Source organism: Primulina huaijiensis, chromosome 14 (assembly GCF_012295235.1).
Source record: "Primulina huaijiensis isolate GDHJ02 chromosome 14, ASM1229523v2, whole genome shotgun sequence".
NCBI classification, from domain to species: domain Eukaryota; kingdom Viridiplantae; phylum Streptophyta; class Magnoliopsida; order Lamiales; family Gesneriaceae; genus Primulina; species Primulina huaijiensis.
The window spans coordinates 1733178-1756071 of record NC_133319.1 but is presented as its reverse complement, the minus strand read 5'-3'; the positions used below and the strand labels follow the sequence as shown (position 1 = coordinate 1756071).

The window sequence follows — 22894 nt, the reverse complement described above, 5'->3', positions numbered from 1 at the left end:
TTTTCCAGTCCCTATGTACAATGACATAACAGAGAACAACCTATAATTTTTTGTTGTGTGTCGTCGAGATAAATGCAGAGACACTTCATTTGTCTGCCATTTCCCTCTTCTTTCCGCCACATTCCCTCTTCTCCTCGGCCTCTCTCTTATCGTGTGTCGTATTCGAACTCCTCTCTTTGATTCAGACTCATCCTTTTGAGAAGTTGTTAGTCTTTTGCTTCTCTGTTTCCATAAAGCTTGTTAAATCAAGAAATTCGCAGGATGTTACCTGGCATGGTTTGGGCTGAAGATGGTACGGGAGGGGGTGAAACGGAGTCATGGGCTCAAAAAATTAATGAAAATGGTGGGCTGGAGAATGAAGAAGTGATGGAAATAGGTGCGCTTTCGAATTTTAAGTCCATGATTGGAGCTGCAGAGGATAACTGGTACATCGGCGGGAGTGGTGGTTCCGCCACAGGCACCACCGGCAACCACCTAGGGAGCATTAATGGTATCTCGTTTTCATCAGGATTACCTGAAGCTGACAGTAGTCGGCTGTTTTTACAGACAGTGGATTCTTCCGCGTCTTGTTCCCCAACTTCAGCTTCAGTTTTCAGTAATCTTGATCAGTGTGATCAGGTAAACTATTTTCTGCCCCCGAAGTATTTAATGAACCCGATGCTTAACAACGCTACTTTGGAGGGAGGGTTTGATTTGGGTTATGGGAATGGGTATCTTGAAAATGTTTTGAATAGGAGCGGTGGGATTCTTGGTGATGGTTTCAGTGATTTGAGTGCTCAGGCACAGTTTGGTGCTTATAATTCGAGCTCCGCTGATAATTTGCTCCAATTTCCCCAAGGAAGTGGTGGATTTGGTGCGTTTGGGCATGGGGAAAGCTTGATGCAGGGAAATTCTTTGTTCAATAGGTTCAAGATTTTGAAGCCACTTGAAAATTTTGCCCCGCTTGGAGCACGGCCTACTCTTTTCCAGAAGAGGGCTGCCCTGAGGAAGAATCTTACCGATAATGATAGCAAAAATTTGGGGTCTTTGAATTTAGATGGCGAGTTAAATGAAATGAGCTTGATGTCTCCAAATAGTTCAACTTTTATGGAAGGATACGATATGAGCTTGATGTCTCCAAATAGTTCAACTTTTATGGAAGGATACGATAAGGAGAGGAAACTATGTGGTGGGAATGATGTGAGCATCGAGGAATCTAACCTGAATTATGACTCTGATGATCAATTCTATGAGAATTGTGGTGTTAATAAGGTTGAAGGGAGTGGTAAAAATGGTGGAAATGGCTCAAATGCAAATAGCACTGTGACGCGTGGGAAGAAGAAGGGACTTCCAGCTAAGAATTTGATGGCTGAAAGGCGCCGGAGGAAGAAGCTCAATGATAGGCTTTACATGTTGAGGTCAGTTGTTCCAAAGATCAGCAAGGTATGAAATTCTTTGCTGCAAATTTCTCGTGAGATTCCGACATGTTTTCATTAGCTTTCCCGTTCTCTGTTTGAGCCATCTTGTTATTTTATTTGTTTTTGATTTCATGTGAAGTCAGTATCTTCTTTGTGTTTAATCATTAATGAGTATCAGTTTGTGATTGGCATATTTTGATTTGAGAGGTATCTATATTAAAGTTGTGTGATGGCATTTAATTTACTCACATGGAATCTATGAACTGATTCAAATGCCATCTTACACTTTGAAACGCTGACAGCAAATTATATGTTGTTTGAAAGCTGTTGATTGGACGTGGACCATTTCAAATTTATTTCTTCATTTGCATGTGGATTTAGATAAGCACTAAATTTGTTTATCTTGTCACGTGGACTCCAATGCAAAATATAAATATTAGTCAACAGTTTTTGCTAGCAAACTAAGAAGTTGTACTCTTTGCTTTCCGTAACTCCAAGATACCTATGATACTAAAGTAAGATGCTACATACTTGGAAATCATGCTTTGACCGAATATTCTTTCATGACCTCTTTTGCTGAAGATCAATTTTTGTTCAGGATTGAGAAGGGAAGAATCACATGTTTTTAGGGGTTTTAGTTGCTTATAATTAGATAATCCATAGTTTGGTAGCGTATAAATTAATTAATACTGACAATTGTGACGCCATTCTTCCCAAAGATGGACAGGGCATCTATACTTGGGGATGCAATTGATTACTTGAAGGAACTTCTTCAAAAGATCAACGACATCCATAATGAGCTGGAATCGACCCCTTCTAGCTCCTCTCCAACTCCATCATCGACTTTCTATCCAGCGACACCCACTGGTCCCCGACTTTCGACTCTTGTTAAAGAAGAACTTTACCCCCCAGCTACATTCCCAAATCCAGGCTCGATCCCAACTGGACAACCGGCTAAGGTAGGAGGTCTCACTGCAAACACTTTTCTGTCCTGAAGATTAGTCTTTTTTATTAAATGAGGAAATTGCTTTCTCCTTGCAAAATTATCAATAGGTTGAGGTGAGGCTAAGAGAAGGGAGAGCGGTGAAAATCCATATGTTCTGTGGCCGCAGGCCAGGGCTTTTACTCTCGACTATGAGGGCTCTGGACAACCTCGGCCTGGACATTCAGCAAGCTGTTATTAGCTGCTTCAATGGGTTTGCATTAGATATTTTTCGAGCCGAGGTAACCACCCATTTACTCCTTAATAATCCTGCAACATGCTTGATAAAGTACTAGTCGACTCAACTACGATTTCCTTGTGTTTTCAGCAATGTAAACAAGGCCAAGACCTTCACCCCGACCAAATCAAAGCGATACTATTGGATTCTGCGGCCTTCCATGGCGTGGTATGAGTTTCTCACAAGATTTCGAGGATCTGCATTTCATCTTGCTATGTCTGAATTAAACAAAATTTCTTTTTAATAGTACTGAAGCTCACTCTTTCAACTTGCATGGTTCGTTTCCCAATCTCTTATTATGAATTTATGATAAATTTGTTGTTTTATTCCTCCTCGTCTCAAAATATTTCTAGTAACGCAACTCCTTCATCAGCAAGAGTGCGATCTTTTTTATATGTTTATTTGATGAACGGATCAGGCAAATTTTTTTTTCCAAAAATATCGTATTTACATTTTTATTGTCTAATAAAATAACGTGACTATAATTTTGTTGAAACGACTCTTAATTATCAAGTGCAAAAATTATAATATATAATATATGTAAGTGTCAAATACATTAAATATATGAAAATTGATTGTAAAAAAACCCATTATATTAAACATTATACAACAGAGTAATTGATTTAGTTATTTTATGCAAACGAATAAAAAAAACATATTTTAATAAATTTATAACTTAATTATAAGTCTATAACCACCACATGCCATATTCTCATTTTCAAAATGAGTATGGAAGATCCATGCAAATGACACTGTTAGATATAATTGAACGAATNGCTACATGCAAACCCACTATCTTATAACACATAATTTTTATGTGTTATCTCACAGATCAATTGTATGATACGAATTTATAATTCAATCCGACTCATGAAAAAAGAGTTTTGTATGCGAGCTTATTTTATTGAAACTTTCAAACCAATTTTATTTTCAAAATGTTATAGAATAATTTTTTTTATAATTACCCATAGTTAATGTTAATAAATTTATAAGAAAAATCAAAATTTCAAAAACTATTTATGTTTTTAATGGTCATTTTAGTTTGAATGACTTTGTATTATAGTAAATACTCTAAAAAGTTTGTGATTGAAAAATACCAAATTTTAATTTTACCCAGAACTACATTAAGAATCATATATAAGAAATTTTAAATAAACAACAAATAGAAAAAAGTTAATGTAAGTTGCGGGCCCCCGGCCCGCTGGTCCGTTTTGATGTTGTGATGGACACCGAGGTTCAATTTACGAGTGAACAGAATTGGGCTTCAGGGTAAAGTTAGCCCCAATTTCCAGGCCCATTTGTAGTTATAAATTTTCATTGCATTTCTGGTTCGGGAAAAATATCCACTGCGGTCTCTGTACACATTATAATGGCGAATTTGTACTGTAGATTCGTCTAGAGAAATAAGGAAATTCAAGAAAATGGTGCCGTTTATCTCGCAGGAAACCTATACCATGGGGATGCACCAGAAACAGTTGATCAAGAAAATAAGGTTGCTTTGTGTGTCCATCAAATCAAGGCGATATTCCCATAGCCCCGTAGATATTGAGGTCACAGCTGCAGAAATCACCAAGATTTTGAAGCACAACAATTGGCAATTCCTTTTGGAATCTTCACACATCCCACAAAGAATTAATTCCGATGTTGTGAACTCTGTGCTTCAAAGAACGGAATTTTCGATTCATCCCAGGCGACTCCTTGATTTCTATAAGTGGTCTAATCAGCATTTGGGTAATCCTCAAAATTTGCTTTCTTTGTCCATTCTAGCATTGGTTTTGAGCAGCTCTAATCTTTATTCGCCTGCAATTAATGTGTTGAGTGAAATGATAGAGGCCCGGGTTTCGGTGGCTGATATTTTGAACTCAATTCTGAATCTTTATAACGAATGCCAGAGGTTTAGGTCCAGGCCAGTTGTGTTTGAGCTTTTGATCGACGTGTACAGGAAAAATGGCATGTGGAGTGAGGCTGTTTCTGTGTTTCTTGGTGTTCAAGGTGGTGACATGGATATTAGTCTGTTGTGTTGTAATTCATTATTGAATGATTTGTTGAAGTGTAATAAGATCGAGTTGTTCTGGAAGGTGTATGGGGGAATGCTGGAAAAGAAGATCCATTTCGATGTATATACTTATACCAGTGTTATTTCTGCTCATTGCAAGGTAGGGAATATAAGCGAAGCTAAAAGGGTGCTTCTAGAGATGGGAGAGAATGGATGTGATCCGAATGTGGTTACCTATAATGTCTTAATCAAAGGGTTGTGTGGGATTGGTGCAGTTGATGAGGCCTTGCAGCAAAAGGCGAAAATGCTCGAGATGGGATTGACCCCTGATAACTACACATATACATTACTTATTGATGGGTTTTGCAAGCACAAGAGGTCTTTAGAAGCAAAATTGATTTTGGAAGAAATGCGTGAAAGAGGCTTGAATCCAGATCATATTGCATATACAGCCTTGATTAATGGGTTCATGAAAGATGGTGCTGTGGATGATGCTTCTCGAATTAAGGATGCAATGCTTGAACATGGGATTAAATTGAATTTGGTGACCTATAATGCTGTTATTCATGGGCTCAGCAAATGTGGCCACATGGACAAGGCAGTAAACCTGATACATGAGATGATTAAAATAGGAATTCGTCCTGAAACCCAGACATACAATTATTTGATTGAGGGGTATAGTCGAGAGGGTGACATGGATAAGGTTTCTGAAATGCTGATTTGGATGAATGAAAGAAACTTGACACCTTCTGCATACACTTTTAGTGCCATAATTAACGAGTTAAGCCGCTTGGGAGATCACCAAAAGATCAATCTTTTCTTGGAGAAAATGATGGCTGGAGGCATAAAACCCAGTGCTGTTATCTACACGGCCATCATAAAAGTTTATGTTAAAGAAGGTAAATACGAAGAGGCAATTAAAATTTTGGATGATATGTGGCAAAATGAAAATTTTCCTGATGTTTTCTGCTATAATTCCATCATCATTGGCCTTTGCAAGGAGAAACGGACCGAAGAAGCTAGGGATTGTCTAACCCAAATGAGGCAGAGGGGATTAAGGCCAAATGCCTTCACATATGGGGCTTTAGTTTCTGGATATATGGAGGTAGGGCAAATGAAGATTGCGGAAAGTTATTTCATGGAGATGCTTGATCAAAATATAGCTCCAAATCTTTTTAACTATACAGCCATGATTGACGGTCTATGCAAACACGGGAACATAACACAGGCCTTTTCTATATTTAATCATATGCTAGCTCGTCGATTGCTTCCAGATGTGCAACTATACAGTGTACTTATAAATGGTCTTTCAAAGAATGGGAAATTGATAGAAGCAATGAGAGTTTTTTCCAAATTCTGCGACAACAGATTGGTGCCTGATGTTTACACTTATACATCCCTCATCTCTGGCTTCTGTAGGCAAGGTGATATGATTCAGGCTTTCAGGCTTCGTGACGAAATGCATCAGAAGGGCATAAATCCGAATATTGTCACTTATAATGCCTTAATAGGTGGGTTGTTTAGATCGGGTGAGATAAAGAGAGCCGAGGAAGTATTTGCTGGACTCTATGGCCTATGCTTAAAACCAAATGAGGTGACATACGCCACAATGATAGATGGATACTGCAAGTCTGGAAATTTGGACAAAGCATTTCTACTATTGGAAGAAATGTCGTCAATGGGGGTTCAGCCTGATGGTTTTGTTTACAATTCACTTGTCAATGGTTGTTGCAAACAAGGGGATATGGAGAATGCCTTGTCCGTGTTCGATAGGATGATGGAGAGGGGTATTGCATCTGTACTGACATTCAACACTTTGATAGGCGGGTTTTGCAAGTCGGGAAACTTGACTAAAGCAGTTGAGTTGGTGGAAGACATGGTTGATAGGAAAATCATGCCTAATCACATAACCTTCACAATAATAATTGATCATTGTAGTAAGAAGGGCATGATGAAAGAAGCAGAGAATCTTCTTCTAGAGATGCAAAACAGGAGTATAATGCCCACAAATGTGACTTACACATCCCTTTTACAGGGATATGGAAAAATAGGGGATTGTTCCAAGATGCTTGCTCTATTTAATGACTTGGTGGAAAAGGGTATTGAGCCTGATGAATTGGTGTACCGGTTGATTATCGATGCACACTATGAAGATGGAAATTCAGACGAGGCATTTAAGGTTTTGAATGAACTTTTTGACAAGGGCGTATTAAAAGGAAAGGTAAGTGAGATATTGATGGGGGCCTGGTGTGGAAATGGAGAAACTTCAGAGGTGTTGGCATCTCTCGATAAAATGAGAGAGGAAGGGTGTAAGCCCAGCATTGCCACATGCAGTACCTTGGTCTGCGGTTTGAAAAAAGCAGGTTGTGGTGAAGAACTTGGTATAATTCTTGATGCTATGGTGAGATTTGGGTGGGTGTCAAATGCCTTGACTTTAGATGAGTTAATCAACCAATATAAAACTGGGGACTTTGAGAACAATATATACCACTTTGGGCAGGCAGCGCCAGCAGTTGCATGTTAGATGTAAGTTTAATAATTAAGAGGATGTATACAGCAGCAATTTCTTGGCGATAGATTTGTGAAGCTCTGTCAGTACCTGTACAAATGTGGCATCAATCTCGCCATCCCACGTTGTGAGTATTTTGAAATGACGCTTTTGACTTTTTTATCTTTATCGATCAGTACTCGTTTGATGTGGTGGTGTCTAAGAACCTGATGGTACATATTTGAGCCTGACCAAGTCACAAGCGTACCTGATCTTGATCTCTTCTTCTGTTAAAAAATGTACAACTTCATGCTTTTCAATGAGTTTTTCTGGCCTGTTATGACTTTCTTGGAGATAAATCGTTAGCTGCAAACACTCGATGTTCTGCTTACCCAAATTTTCTTTTTCATGGCTTCCAAATTCTGTATATTCTTGCCTTATTGTTTTTATCAGGTCATTTGTTGCTGAAATTCAAGATTACTTTACCGTTCAAGCTTGCTAACAGTTTAATTATCAATTTGCCAGCAACAGGCTATTCAAAGATCTCAAAACGTTTTCTGCAAAAAACAATGAGAATACATTGATGCTTCTCTGTTCCTGTGAATTTATAAAATGGTATGCTACATTATATGCTACATTACTTGTAGTTTTTTTCCCAATCACGAGTCATTCTATCCAAGTCTTTATGTTCGTCAGTCTAACTTCCAGGTGGGTTTCTGTTCCAGCCTGGGATTTATACAGTAAGCACACCCGGATTGTTGATTAAAGGTTAGATTTTCTAGTATTCTTAATAGAGAGATCGAAATTTTGGTCTTTATTATTCTTAAAACAGTATATGATCGTATTTAAGATTTAGTCTTGTGTAATACTAGACAAAAATAGGAAGAATATCTACACTGATTCGTGTGCTGGGCTGTGGGATGAGAATGGAGACGGAACGAATTATACAGATTATACATGTGACAGACGAAAAGAGTCAGAATAATACATGAATTCGGTATGATGTATTATTTATTTTCTTCACTGATCTTGTGGTAGGAGAGTAATGTTTCATGTTGTTTTACTAAAAGATTTGATGTGTTTCCCTTTTATCATTTCCTATCATTTTAACTTTAGATTCAGTAAAATGGATGACTTTATGAAGAAGATAATTATTGAGTTGGGAACATAACGTTAAATTGAGTTGACTTCATAAATTATATTTTTTTGGTCTTATTCGAATCAAATTGCTTACCAGTTTCCTATATTACGGTCTTCTGATATTTTCTGAGGTATCCATGAGAAACGTGCAATTAATTTAATAGGAAAATGAAACTTGAAATCTTATTACAAGAAAAAAAGAGATCATATTTGGTTTGGAGAAATTAACCGTGTTCTATCCTATATTTGGATGGAAATTTGTCAGGCCCCCAAAGATACAGAAGTCAGCTCTTAAGTTTTGTTTGTTCATGGATATTAATACATGCTCATTGACTAAACAATCTCATCACATTCCACTTTCTTTGACATGATTCTTTCCCACGTAGTTGATATTTTCTGAGTGCAAATATTTTAATTTTGAAATTTTGTTAATGGAGAATCTTGCATGTGAAATTTGATTTTTACAGGTATTCTGAAATTAATGTCTCCTTATGTTCATCAATCTAACTCTATCGAGAACACTGCTTTCTTATTTTCTTTAGAATGTCGGCCAATCGCAGAGAGGCATCCCAGTCATTTTCCCATGTTCTCCTGACTTGTAAAATTTATTTTGGCAGGTGAAATTATGGTACGTTATTATCCGTGTTATTCATCCACCCAAGTTTTTTTAAATGCATCCGGTGCTTGTGCATATGGACTCACATGATCCAACTGTTCTACTGTGTATAACACGGTAGTGTGCTCCGTGGCTCTCCCGCAACCATAATTTTGTAAGTTTTGGCCAAAACTGAATCACCACCAGGGTCATTTGAGGCCCGCATGATCCAATGGTTTTACTGTGCATAGCATGGTACTATGTAGAGTAGCTCTTCCCGCAACCACAGTTTTGGAAGTTTTGGTCATATATATTTGAATCACCACAGGGTCATTTTTTAAGCTTCAAGGAGCCCATGTTTATTGAAATTTAAATTTCAAAAACTACGAAAGGAAATAAGTGAATCGTATCGTGCTCATGCACAAATCTTTCATTACACAATATTTAACAAAGCTTTGAAGATTTTCATGGTTTCGGCTTTGTGACACGGCTTCGCGGCCTGAAACGATGATGATGCATGCTCAGAGGTTGAAAAACTTCACGCCACCTCAAATGGTAATCAAAATATAGCAAAAAAAATGTTTTTCGGTGTAATACTTAAATGATCATCCCTTTCATTGATGAGACTAGGGGTGAGCACTCGATCAGTTCGGTTGGTGAGCGAACCAGATTTTCAATAACCGAATACGTCGGTTTTTAAATAACCGAAATCAAACCGAATTTTTTGCGTTAACTGATTAAAAATCGGTCATTTCAGCCGATTTTTCAAAAAATAATTTGTTTTAAAGAAAAAAATAACTTATTTACTATAATTGAGAATTTATTTCAATCTCATAAATTCGGGATGATTTTTTTTAGAATGTAATACTAAATATATTGTTTTATATTTTAATACAGAGTATTTAAAAACTTCAAAATTTGTTCATGGACGAAAAATGGTCAAGAAAACGGAAAAAATTTTACGTACAATTTTAATGAAATTATAAATTACTCAACTTTCAAGAAAGAAAATATTTATTTTAATGCAAATTAATTCAATTAGGTGGTGAATTCGGTTCAACCGATTTTATGCTAATCCATATTGATGGCCATTTGGAAATCAGGTTGGGGGAGGATCAGAAGCAAGAAAACCTGGAGAAGAATTATAAAGTAGTTTAGATTACAAAACTTGCTATTCTGAATATGTGCTACATCTTCAAGCATCAAGTAACTCAAAACAGGGCACATATTACTAAATGGCCCGAGTCTTCCTCGTTGCATCGATATTACAACATAATATCGATATTAAGAATGACTATCCTGTATTTACAGGATTAAAAAAAGAAGACAATCTTGTATATCCTGGGAAGAAGATAAAAAACACATTCTCTTCTTCTAGGCATTTTCAAGGAGAAAAATAATTTCAGCTGCTCAACATCTAAATCCAGAAAGATGGCATGCAAATCTGCAGCAAACCATCCCCGATATTTTTGGATTGGATTTTCGTGCTAAGATAAATATAATAAACAATACTATCTATTTGCATGTTTTAACAAAGCGAAGAGTTCGACATCATCGAGGGCCGATTCTGCGATGAGCTGAAAAGGAGTTTTGCCTTCTCTGTCAACAGCTTCGGGAGTTGCTCCCCTGCAGAAAAGGAAGTGCCATATTTAGAGTGATTATGAGCTCAAAGCAATCTCAGGTCAAAGCAATCTTCAACCGAGAATACCCCAAATTCCCGTTAGTATCACATGTTAAGTAGTCTTAGTAGATATTAAAAACTAGGAGAAAATAACATTTTCACATAATTAATCCGTGCCCAAATTTCTCACAGCTTAAACCATGATTTAATTGGTTTCTTGAAATTTGCGGTAAGCATGGTTTTTCAAGAAAATGGACTAGCATGAATTAGTATACAATGCAGATAAAAGGCAACACTGCCCTATAACATGACGACCTCAACAAAACAATCCTAAACCAAGATCTTCCAAGGTTCAACCTTCATTTTATGCTAGATCGAAGTTATGCTAAAAGTCAGGTAACACTCAGTTATGAGCACTAGTGTCTGTCATAGTGCTGATTTTGAAATCTGCAAATAACATCACACCTTCGTAAAGTATTATCTATAATGATCATGATATTGATCAGTAACTCAGCAAAAGCTTCTATTTCTGTACATAAAATCAACATGCAACAAGCAGCAGCAGTCATAACCTTAAGTTTTGGAATGAGGGAATTTGTAAACTCAACTACGAAATAATTTTTTGGTTTGCATGGAAACTGCATAGTTAGAAACTAGATTCACTTCAAATTATTGTTTGGTAGATGAGATTATATATACATAGATATAAACACAGCAGAGAACGCAAAGCATGTCACCTGGCGAGCAGCAGTTTTGCGATTCCAATTCTTCCCCTAATAATGCTGTGATGCAGTGGAGTATGACCCCTTAGATCACAAGCATTTATGTTTGCCCCATGCTGCAGGAGCAGTTCTACCATGCCAATATCGGCAGTTTGACAGGCAAGATGAAGCAAGGAACATCCATCAAAAAGATCACCAATGAATCTGTTTTCATCTTCTACTTGTGGTTCTGGAGATCTTGAAGTACCATCATCTACAGCATGAAAATTCTGATCCGGATTCGCATGCTCATGCAATCTCATTACATTAGCTAAAGTTAAAGATGTAAGGGGCGAGGCCTGACCAAGAATTGAATTGACATCTGCTTCCCATGTGACAATAAGGCGGTATACTGCTTTCATGTCATTAGCACGTACACTATCCCACAACAGTTCGGCAACTGAAAGAAGACGCTGGCTGTCCTTTACCTTGTGAATGTAACGTTTTTCTGCATACTGCAATCAAAGAGGCACTATGCTTTTGGTTAGATATGAAACATAAAAATTAATTCGAGAACTATACATAGCCTTCTTATACAACCAACTTCCTTGTTCTGTAATCAATATTTCTGATACCGATGATTAAGATTTCCAGCGAGTTCTTGATCATAGTTAATTTTTAAAAAAATACGGCAACCATGTTATGTTATCATCGAATCTTACATTGCAAGGATTAACACACAACAAGAAACAAATCAAATATAGTACTACTAGGACTATCTATAATTCTAGGACCATAACATGAAGTTATACTAAGTTCCGCATAACCCAATTGCTAAGAAATCAGTTCTATCAACATATACAAATATTTTTTTCAAATGAAAATTCAACACCATGGATACATTAAATTCAAGCTTAGCTAAAGATTTCAACCATGTAACTTAATCCTTTTTGTCTTCTGCGAACTTAAACAAATTATACATTGCTAGAGAAAACCTTTTTGGTGGCACTGGAGAAAATGGAAGTCCGTGTAAGTATGTTTGCACATGAATGCTTGATAGAAATGTAGAAATTCAACTTTCGTGCACACACTTAAAAGTTGCAGTTATCACAAGAAACAATTGCTGCTAGTATACTGCGACAACTACTAATATCTATTATGGCTGATAGTGTTCATCCTTCCACTCTATTTTAGGATTCACTTACCTTATTGAGAAAAAAGATTGTACTACTTCCTATGTGAAATAATTCCAACGAAGCCGAACAGAACGTTACAAAGTCATTGAAAACAAAGGCAGGAAGTTTGGCATTAAAGACATTTCCACTAAGAAAAGCTTTAAGGTCTTGATCCAAGGGCTGTAGCTTGCTCCATATACATTCCTTGGAAGAAAGTTTGCTCATCGTATAGTTGTTTGTGTCATATCACCATGCCTTCTAAACTGCTTAAATTCCGAAGATATATAGAGATCACCTTATTTACATATGAAGTAATGCTCAAGGATCACTATTCCTAATAGTATTAAAAGCAATGATACAAAAAACTGAATATTAATCAAATGAGGTGACACCTTTGCATGAATGAACTTCTCTTTCACTGATATATGATCGCTCTCCTTTGGTTTGCTATAAAACTTTTTGCGTTTGTCAGATTCAAATGACCTGTGCTATAAAGATCATACTCGTTATAACAAATATGGAGAACATGACAATAATGTTGATTGCAGTATACTTCACCTTCTTGGTATTTCATCTGCCTGGACAGTTCTACTTGCTTGCAACAATCCCTCCCATATTGAGTTGACAAAGACGTTGCCAAGTGCTTGAAACAAAGTAATGATAGAAGGTTCCCAAACTTTGACATCAAGTGTTAAGGATCTTACCTACATTAAAAGTTAGGAAATCCATGAGATGAGTGCATACGTGTCAAATATTTTGTGGCTCATGATTAACATCCTCGGTGAAAATCAAACACTCCGTTGGACTTACACCAACATCAAATAGAAAACAACTGAATTCAAGGACAAATTAGGCACAACAAGGAAGCTACGATCAACTTGCCTTCGATATGTGCACACCAAGATTGCGATGAATGCCGGAGCATTCAATACATATAAGAATGCCAAGATTCAAGGAAGCCCAATCTGGTTCAGGTGCACCACAATCGGCACATTTATCATTTCCAGGCAACTTTTTCAATGCATCGACTGGCTTTTCGTTTTTTAAGCTGCTGGGAATTTGGACTGAACTTTTGGATAATCGTATAATATTTCGTGATGAAAGATCCTTTTCTGATGCATATTCTTCAATGGTCCTCACATCATGTTCAGGACTTCCAATGGAACTGCTTTCACTAACTGGGCTACAACAGAAATGCTGACATACAAATGAATTATGATTACAATAATGAGAATAAAAATAAAAGAAACTGCCCATCCAATCACAATTTGTTTACCCTCTCAGGAGTCTGTGAACTCAGCAAAGAAGTAATAACTCCAGTTATTTTTTCAATCCAATCCATTTGTTCTGCTGCATTTTCTGCCTGTATCAAACAAGAAATTACCAATTATCAGAGCATTATGTCCATGTCCGCCACTTTTGAGTTTTTGTGAAAGAGATAACACTAAAAATTCTATCTGATGCGAGAAAGATAACCTGTAAAGTGTAGTTTTTTGTGGGGGAAATAATCCTGAAGCAAAATCTTAGATCCGACTGCTCTGCATCAACTTTTATTGTTGATGTCAGCAGGTTCACTGTGTGACGTGCAACAGATTTTTCATCATGCACACCACCATGGTAATGAGATGAAAGCCACCGACTCAATAACCCCGAACCAGGTTCTGAGGGAGAACTTCTATGTATGGGAAGTGGACTGTTAGAACCATGAAACTGAGGGCCAAATGATCAAGTTAGCAAAAAGTATCATTAAACTGAAACAGCATGCAGGGCAGAGTGCATTTGTTATTCCATGACTCACAGTTGGCCTGCTCCATTGTTTGCGATAGTAGAATAGACTTCCCCGGCTGTCAAGAACAAAAAATCTTCTCTTCCAATCACCTCTCAAATTGGAGGATCGTTTCGAGAGATATCCTTGTTTAATGGTTTGTACCTACACTATTGAAGTCTTAGTTACAGATATGACATCTCTAAAAGAAATAGGAGTCTAGAAAGAGAATATTAGAAATCTAAGGGCAATATCAGAAAACAACCTTTCCCTCAGAAGCGGACCGCATCACTGCATCTATCATTTTATGGGAGCTTCTGGAAAAAGAATGTATACCATCCATATTAGTGGGACCATAAGGTCCACTAAAAGACCGTCTGTTTTCTTGATCAACCTGTCTTTGGTATTCTCGCATACGATCATTGAGTGCTGCTTGCTCATAGTTAGAATTTTGTCTTGCTTGCTGGGCATAAGCCAATACCTGTAGTATAGTAGCAAGCTAAACAAAGAGCGGGTGCATGTTGAAATGAAAACGTTACATAGAGGAGCAACCAAGAGTCCCACAAATTGCAAAAAAAAAAAAAAAAAATCTTAAATTGTGAACCCTAAATCATATACTTGGATGCCATCTTGGATAACAATTATCTATAAAATGCAAGTCAACTAAAATCCATTTTTCATGGTTTTGAATAACTACATCGATCAACAAATTCCAACCTTGCAAATAACTTAATTGTAAAGGATGAATAATTGCTGCCAAAACCAAAAGGTCGTGTTGTAGTTTAATGGATTATCTTCCCCAAAGAAAAACTTGACGAGGAAGATCTGTACTATACTACTATCTACCATAAAGCCTCTAAACCTGGTTTGAGAAAGGGATTAAATTTCCTTGACCCATCCTCAGTTTTTTGGAAAAACTATCCGCTGGAGTACACATTGTCTTCTGCAGGGAATACACATTGTCTTCTGCAGGGAAAAATAAAATGAATCGTCTAGTAACTAATCATTTGAATCCGAATCCGAATCCGAATCTGAATCTGTGCTAGGTTCCTATTCAGTTATCGTGGTAGGACTATTCATGGTCATACGTATTTTATGTTGCTATCTTCAGTATTTTCTACTGCTAGCTGTTCAATATCAAATTAAGAAATTCCTCCATGCATAGACACTAAAGGAAATCAAGAACTTAAGATAGTCATCGTAGTCTGGAGGGAAGTATTGATGCTTTTTCCTGACAACAATCATCCTTCTTTAATTTTTCCCATAGATTGGGTATATCTATTAAAAATACAATCTCTTTTCAAGGTAAAATTATAATCTACACTAAAAATAAGAAAAGACATAGAGAATGGGGGTACAACTGAAAAATACCGATACAAAAACAAATAAACCTGATTGATATAAGGCTCCATTTGATGCAATAGTTCGTACCCCTAGCACAGAGAGGAACTTCAGAATAAGTAAACAAGAAACAATGCAGAGCATGAGCAATGACAACTTCTCATCATGCCACAAACCTGTTTAAAGTAACGAAGATGAGCATCCATTGTACCACCAACAGCTTCTAAAAATTCAAACCTCTTCTTTGCTTCTACAGCAGAGAGAGCACGGACCTGAATTTGCAAAGGAGAAAGCAGGGTGCTCAAAATCTTCCCCTTTTCCAAATGAATCCTTCAGCATTACTGTGTGACATAGAAATTTTCAAAGTAGATGACTTGGAAGAGATTATCAAACCAGATTGAAGCGTGTTTGTTCAAAAGTTGATCTTGCATTGTGAAGTTCCTGGAAAATCTTGATAAATTAGAATTCAACAGATTATGGTTACCCATGCCAACTATCTGAATAGTTACAGCCACAGAAATGAAGCGCTGCTGAATTAGAAAGGTATTAATGGTTGGATACCTCCTCTAGGGCAGTCGCTATGTCTATCCTTGCACTTTTCCTCAGTGATAAAAACTTTTCACGAACCTGAAACATGACAGGGACGGACATTCCAGCATATTAAGTACCAGTCTATGTCCCAGAAGTGAAACAAAGTAACAAACCGACACAGTATTATTTAATTCTATTTCATAAAGCGAAGTTCATACCATTTCACAATCCAGATATAAAAGGGAAGCAGTTTATGCTGGATTTAATTTCTACTGAGCAAAACAACATCAAAAGGGTACAAGCAAAGAGAGATCCACTATCTTCCTTTGTATGTTTTCTACGAAGGATAAGCAGCTGTTCCTTTTCTTTATTGAGGAATTTTAAATTTAAGTTAATCCTTGAAATCACTCTTATGAAATTTGCCCATGAAATGTTAAATTCGGTGAGAAAAGAAAATACCATAAAATCAATATCAACTCCAAGTCTACAACAAAACAAGACCTTCTGTTATGTAGAATTGTCAAGGTTTAATTTATCTGCCCAATATGCATGTCTCCTATCAACGCAATCAGTCCGAGTCTTCCTTGCTTACTCACCTTTTGATGACAAAGTAAAAAGGCAATAATAGAAGGACTAAGGAATGGAGATGATTTCAATCAGGAAGAGTTTTGGATAAGTGCATGATAGGAGTTCTTCTGTTTTGACGCTAATCTACAGAGCAGTATGCGGTCCCTTCCCAATTTTGCAAATAATAGATCTATGACCCAATGTGCATTTGAGGTAATTCCATTTGGACATTTGAGCTTCTGAGACACCAAAAACACCCCGCAGGTGTTTTTGTCATAAATTTGAGTTACACATTTATCCTACATTTTCAGATCCTTGACATAGTATGATTTTATCTTTAGAACGATTTAGGCCTCCCACACTATCAACTTCATGCTAATCGAGTAACAAAACAAAAAGGATAATTAAAAGACACCAAACATCAGATTCAGAGACTAATCACACTTGAGTTTTAATACAAACTTCAGAAATAAAAACTTGATCCACACCTGGTCATAAATTGCATTGGCTTTGTCAAAGCGCTTGCGGGCTTCCTGTGTGTGATCAAATAACAATTATGTAAGATAAAAATCCCTAGGAATTACACGAGAGGTGGGAAAACTGAAAAAATTGAAGAAATGTTTTAGGGCCGTGATAGAGGTGTAGATGTAGCTAGCAATATCTTCCCAAATTTTGACACCTCTGAAACATTCTAATTGTTCGGCATGAATCTCTAAATTAACATCCTCGTGCTCCGTAGAAAATTTTCTTTTTTCTTCGACAGATGGTCAGCTAAAAGGCCAGGTTAAAAAAGGAAGAGCTACAGATGTAAAGATTTAACCTTGCTGCTAGTTCACCACAGTTGAAGAGTTTTAATGACTTATCCATCAATGAGCATGTATAAAAATATGTGAACAAGTTTTCATATAGAATCATTGTATTTTTATTTCGGATGGCCCGTCATGTTCTTCATCCATAGCTTTTTGCTACACACCATTGTCTGGGATACTAGCCATTCTGAGCTTATGTCTAGTTGTGTATCTCAGCAGAATTTAGTAGTTGCTGGACAATGTACGCTTGCAATCGAACTCACATGACATTAAAAAGAAAATGCCATTAGTATGCTGATGTTTTTCCAGTGATCAATGCTATCCTAAAACCAGGGCCCACCAATAAAATGTAAGAACTAGCAAAACATAAAAAACATGGTAACACAACCTCGATAAAATGTAAGAACCAGGAAAACATAAAACATGTGTCACAAAATTGTGAAATAGGGCATACCTTAACATCTTGAAGATCAACATTAGCAAAGTGCAGAAGTTTGTCATTCAGCACGTGCTCTACCTAGAGGCACAAGTGAAGAATGTCAGTCAGAAGCCACAAAAGAAGTGGTTTCACAAACTTAATATCAAAAAGTGATTTCAGAGCCAAATATCTTGAAAAGAAAAATGAACATAGACAGTATACACACAGAGAACAATGATTACATTAAGGCCCATATGATTTCTATCAACATAGTTACTATTTTTTGGAACTCTCACGCTCACAAATACAAAATGACTAGTATATTTCCACTTATCCATAACATCGATGGGTAACTAGGAGTGACTGTAGGGGACAAGAACCACATTCAAGAAACACTGAAGAACGCTAAAGCCTCTCCAAGAAGTTTACGATCTGGATAATAAAAGGGGAAGTCAAGCATACTAATGACAAAATACACCGCCTACTTCTGATGCATTTCTAGTGATGATATAAAGTATGGTCTGCAGACTACCATAGCTCCAACTCATCATGCCTTCGTCATTCACCAAACATGTAGCCATCCGAAGTACATCACTTCAAGAGATTATTACTCAAACTTGTAGTGGAACATGTAAAACCCCCGCAAATGATTAACGTGGATCATAATTCTAGAAACTCCTCAGGCATTAAAGTTAACATGAGAACATAAAAAAAAAATGGAAAAACATAATATATGAAGGGGATAGAGTTAGTTAAAAGTTAAAACCTGTTGAAGAAATTTCAAGACTAGAATCAGTTCATCCTATGAAGAACTACTGTGGTATCCTAAATTTGATCTGTGATTCTCAATTCCTCAGTGCCTCAAACTTTTTCTTTTTAACCAGATAGCCTGAACTCATCAGCCCCTATCCATGCTCACCAATTATTTAAATATATACACACATATCATATATCTTGAGAAATTGACAGACATATTACTAAATCACCAAGGTATCCAGCTATTGCATTATATTCTTTACCAACAACATGAGCTATAATAATGTAAGAAAGAGAAAGTTTCCACCTGTGACCGAAGAATTTCCTTGTAAGTTCCAATTTCTCTGAGTGCAATTGCAAATTTTTCCATGTCCGGGCCTGAAAATATAAATAGACTTAAACCAGCATCACAAAGACTTGAATTTACAGAATTTATAATAAAGAATACAAGACAATTTTTTATGGCATATTTTCTGGGTAAGATGTCGTGTCATTTGATTTTTGTTACGACTTTCTCATGGTCGAATCTTAGCAGTTCAGAGATGTCCATGCATAGCAACTAAAGTGATCAGAAGGCTTATATATTGTATAAATAAATCTATAGCTTCCAGTTCAGCTTTGGCCGCCCATAAGGCCGCTTATCATGATGCTGAGCCCGACCGAAATCAAAAAACACAACTCAAAAACCTTGACTTCAAAGTTCTCTGAGCACAATATTCATTTATCATTGCTTTCAAGCCATATTATAATTTATAGAATGTGAGCAGAGAAAACCGATTTGTATAAATCTCTACTTTTTATCTCTGTCCCCTGTCCAGCAAGCCAGTCATATCCAGCCACAACATTATTGCTATATATTTCTTCTTCTTAAAGACAAAAATTATTAAATGTACAAGAATGAGAAATAAAAACAACTAGCAAGCCCAACTTTCTCTGTCATTGTCTTATTTTCTCTCTTCTTACTTTGTGGATGAGGAAGAATGGAGAATGGGGTTAGTGGATAAACTTTACTTCCTGATTTCCAGCCATGAGCATGAAAGGATATCTTTATTTAGAAAATTAAAAATATACCTCCAAATGCTACCGATATTGGATCATTATGTCCTCCAGAAAAAGTTTCAAGGGAGCTTGCGAAAGCAATGTCCATATCATATGCTTCTCCAAGTCCATCTCTATGTATCAAATGAAAACAGGACTAGTAACAATACAGGAAAAGTTTTGCAGAACATGTAATTGACAGAAAAAGTTAAATAGAAATGAAGAAAAACTCTCCCTTTTTTTATTGTTATCAGCAAACATTTTCATCTGCCAAAACAAGACAAAGCTATTATCTATTTTCTTCCTCTTCAGTCTTCCCTAAACACTTGCTTTTCCACCTTTTCAAATCACTCAACTTAATCGTTAATTTAAACTAAATTTTTCCTCACTTCTAAAAAATATGCTATTACTAAATCATATTATAAATTTAAATATTAAAATTTTCAACTTAAAATAATGTTATCCAATAATTTTTACATAAATTGGCATGTACGGTAAAAATTCATTTTTCTCAAAACAAAACCAAACATGAATTTTATTCCCCCAAGATTTCCCCCAAATCTCCGAAAAAATAACCAAACAGAACTTCCAAGTTTCATCAATGCTTCATTTTACAAAAAATAAATCATAAAACAGATTAACGAATGCTAAATTTGACAAGATTCCATCACTTAGAAAATGAAGATAACAAGCACGATATACTCGAACCAAAGTTAGCAATGTCCCAGAGTAAATATGTGAAACAGAAAAGAGCAAATCAGACAGGCAAAGAAGGAATGAAGATGTTTAAAATATCAAGTATCAGTTTATCCATCCACCCAGATATTCATAAGTGACACAAAGCTGCATACAATGCATATTTACAAAAACACGGCATAAAAGTCATCCAGAATTCCGCAAGCTTACAAAAATTAGAGCTCAAATGACTGTTTTTGCACAAGATGCTTAACTGCGCTTAATACTGCACATACCATACTTTAAAGATATCATTTAAATAAAATTTGATGCTTAAGCTGAGGACTATAAGTGAGAAATTATCAAAGGCGTGAAAAATGCATAGCTAGTAAGTTACATGTACTTCCGACATCCTTTATGAAACTTAAGACTTCTATCTCGTAATGTCTCAGCAGTGTCTTCCAGCAACTGGATCTGCATGGTCAAACAAGACTATGTGTCCATAAAGTTCAGACATAAATATACATGTGATTTCTGTATGTTAGATTGGGTATTTCAATGATATTATAAGAGATGAACCACTGAAGCTATTGACAAAAGTGCTACAAATAGTCGGAAATATTGCTGATTTTTCATCAATGGCATAACTAATGACATGATTATTATCATGGTACACTTGCACCCAATCAGCTGAAGCCAGGATTAATGACAACTGTCAGGCCCATATCTCCGGATGCATGTCTATAATAGAAACTAGCAATAAATTTTTCCATTAGACACATGAGCGTACATATCAAAAGTAAAAGGCAGTGGGTCTTTTTCGATCTTTGACCGTAGATTCTTAATAAATTTTTTAAGATTTTCACGTTGAAGGAATCTCAAGAAACTGTTTAGAGTTTAATCAAACACTAGCTAACTGTAGATAAGCAATGCAATTCTAGTATCTAATAGAAACTGCCACTAAATTTTTCCACTAGACTAGTTTTCCCCTTTGTTCATTTTCTCCAAATTTGGTCTTGTAACTTAAAGACCCCACGCCAAAATGCCTATTGCCCAATTAAATTTCACTTTTAACATTTTGTAACCAAGTGTATCAAATAAACTCCATTGCTGTAACGCGGGCAACATTCATTCACTACAACCCTGCTCTCTAGTTACAAAGATTTCTACGGGTTACCAAAGTAAATCTGCACAAAGCTATTATTCTTCAAAAATAGGCATGCATATAATTATCAAAAGTAAACAACCCCCTCCAGTTACCTACACAATGTAGAGAGTTAAAACTCTAAAGAGAAGCCTTGAATGTGTGGAAAGTACACTCGATACATATAAAAAGAAAACAAGACAGGAAGATCACCTGTTGCCGAAACATAGGCGAATCATCTAGCCTGGTGAAATACATATTAGTCTCCTGCGCGTGATCCAAAGTAAGACGGCCTATTTTCTGTGATTAATTGATCCCATTAAACCGTTTCAGGGAAAAGACAAAATCCCAGATGATCTTCGAGCAAACTACATGCCCGCAACGCAATCGAGGAACCAGCGATCAAAAGATCATATCACGATGCAAAATCTCGAAGTCAAAACTGTCTGGAAGAAGGAATTCCAGAAAAACTACGAAGAAAATTATTGCACATATTGAAAAGGAGAGAAATAAATGATGGGTTGATTCAGTAGAGGTAAAATGGGAGCGAAAATGGAGGAAGAATTGGGAAAGGGGGACCATATTTTGCGGTATTTCATGGCTGTCACAAAATTGAGAGCTCTTATCAATGTGTTCTCCACTTTTGTGTATATATATATATATTTTATTTTATGGAAGTCGAGGATTTGAAAATATACACCTAATAAACATACAAGAAACATATCAATTTTTTCTTCTAATTTTATTTATATATATATTAATATTATACTTTTATTTTTTGTTTTTGTTATTTTAAACTTCAACAAACATTTTTATTTTTATTTTTTTTATTTCAACAATTCAAATATCAATTTAGTCCTTCCATAATTTGTCAAATTTCACTATATCCATCGATAATGATAAAAAGGACTGTACATACACGCATCGCATGTGAAAATCAACTAGTATAGTTGGAAAAATGTAATATTAATATCATATATTAGTACTTTCAAAAATATAATATTAGTATCATGTAATGATAAAGTTGGAAAAAAAAATCGATATATTTTTTAATTAATATCATCTTCTCAACNTAATATCATATTCTCAACTTTAATAAAATAAAATAGATATATTTGTTAGTTTTAAATAATTTATTACCATGACTTTCGTTTTTGTCTGCCAGAGCGCGCCAATTTCTATTCTTGTTTGTTGGCATGCGCTAGCTTTGTCTGCAATCGTACACAAAAAATTCGAAGTATGTCTGCTTTATAATTTTATTATTGGTCTTCCAAATAATATATATTTTTTCAAATTTGGTAACAAATTTTAAAAAAAAAACATTTTGGAATATAATCAAATGAAATAGACTGGAGAGTGAAAGTTGTGCTTTAATTTTTTTTTATTCCCAATTATATTGTTAATTTAAGAAATTATTTATAAAATTTTATTTGATGATAATTTATTTCATTTGTAATATATTAAAATAATCAAATGTTTAGATCGTAGTATACCTACTTTTTTTTATTTAGTAATTG

The 22894-nt window shown here is 35.9% G+C and overlaps 3 protein-coding genes across 8 annotated transcripts; 2 read left to right on the top strand and 1 right to left on the bottom strand.

Moving 5' to 3' along the window:
• The first annotated feature begins 49 nt into the window (after nt 1-49).
• LOC140957508 (transcription factor ICE1-like) lies at nt 50-2943 on the top strand. Its single transcript, XM_073414802.1, has 4 exons — nt 50-1422; nt 2117-2356; nt 2451-2621; nt 2708-2943. Exons 1-4 carry the CDS (start codon nt 262-264, stop codon nt 2789-2791), a joined length of 1656 nt encoding a protein of 551 aa, XP_073270903.1. The 5' UTR covers nt 50-261; the 3' UTR covers nt 2792-2943.
• Nucleotides 2944-3922: 979 nt separating this feature from the next.
• On the top strand, nt 3923-9294 carry LOC140956919 (uncharacterized). Of its 5 annotated transcripts, none has more exons than XM_073413868.1 (3): nt 3923-7249; nt 7627-7716; nt 8859-9294. In XM_073413868.1, exon 1 carries the CDS (start codon nt 4039-4041, stop codon nt 7135-7137), a length of 3099 nt encoding a protein of 1032 aa, XP_073269969.1. In that variant the 5' UTR covers nt 3923-4038; the 3' UTR covers nt 7138-7249; nt 7627-7716; nt 8859-9294. The 5 variants fall into 5 exon arrangements, with proteins under 5 accessions (XP_073269969.1, XP_073269966.1, XP_073269965.1 ...); XM_073413865.1 differs by lacking the exon at nt 8859-9294 and adding an exon at nt 7827-7869; XM_073413864.1 differs by lacking the exon at nt 8859-9294 and adding an exon at nt 7810-7869.
• Nucleotides 9295-9986: 692 nt separating this feature from the next.
• LOC140956933 (ADP-ribosylation factor GTPase-activating protein AGD3-like) lies at nt 9987-22016 on the bottom strand. 2 transcript variants are annotated; one of them, XM_073413892.1, is made up of 20 exons: nt 21591-22016; nt 20631-20707; nt 19592-19692; nt 18828-18898; nt 17801-17863; nt 17026-17070; nt 16001-16066; nt 15833-15880; nt 15616-15711; nt 15490-15531; nt 14364-14579; nt 14132-14263; nt 13810-14043; nt 13610-13696; nt 13216-13530; nt 12892-13037; nt 12726-12816; nt 11523-11673; nt 11195-11432; nt 9987-10462 (listed from the first exon to the last, which is right to left on the bottom strand). In XM_073413892.1, the coding sequence occupies exons 1-20, from the start codon at nt 21633-21635 to the stop codon at nt 10348-10350; spliced, it is 2379 nt and encodes a 792-aa protein (XP_073269993.1). In that variant the 5' UTR covers nt 21636-22016; the 3' UTR covers nt 9987-10347. The 2 variants fall into 2 exon arrangements, with proteins under 2 accessions (XP_073269993.1, XP_073269992.1); XM_073413891.1 differs by having other exon boundaries at nt 11195-11673.
• Between the last annotated feature and the right edge of the window lie 878 nt (nt 22017-22894).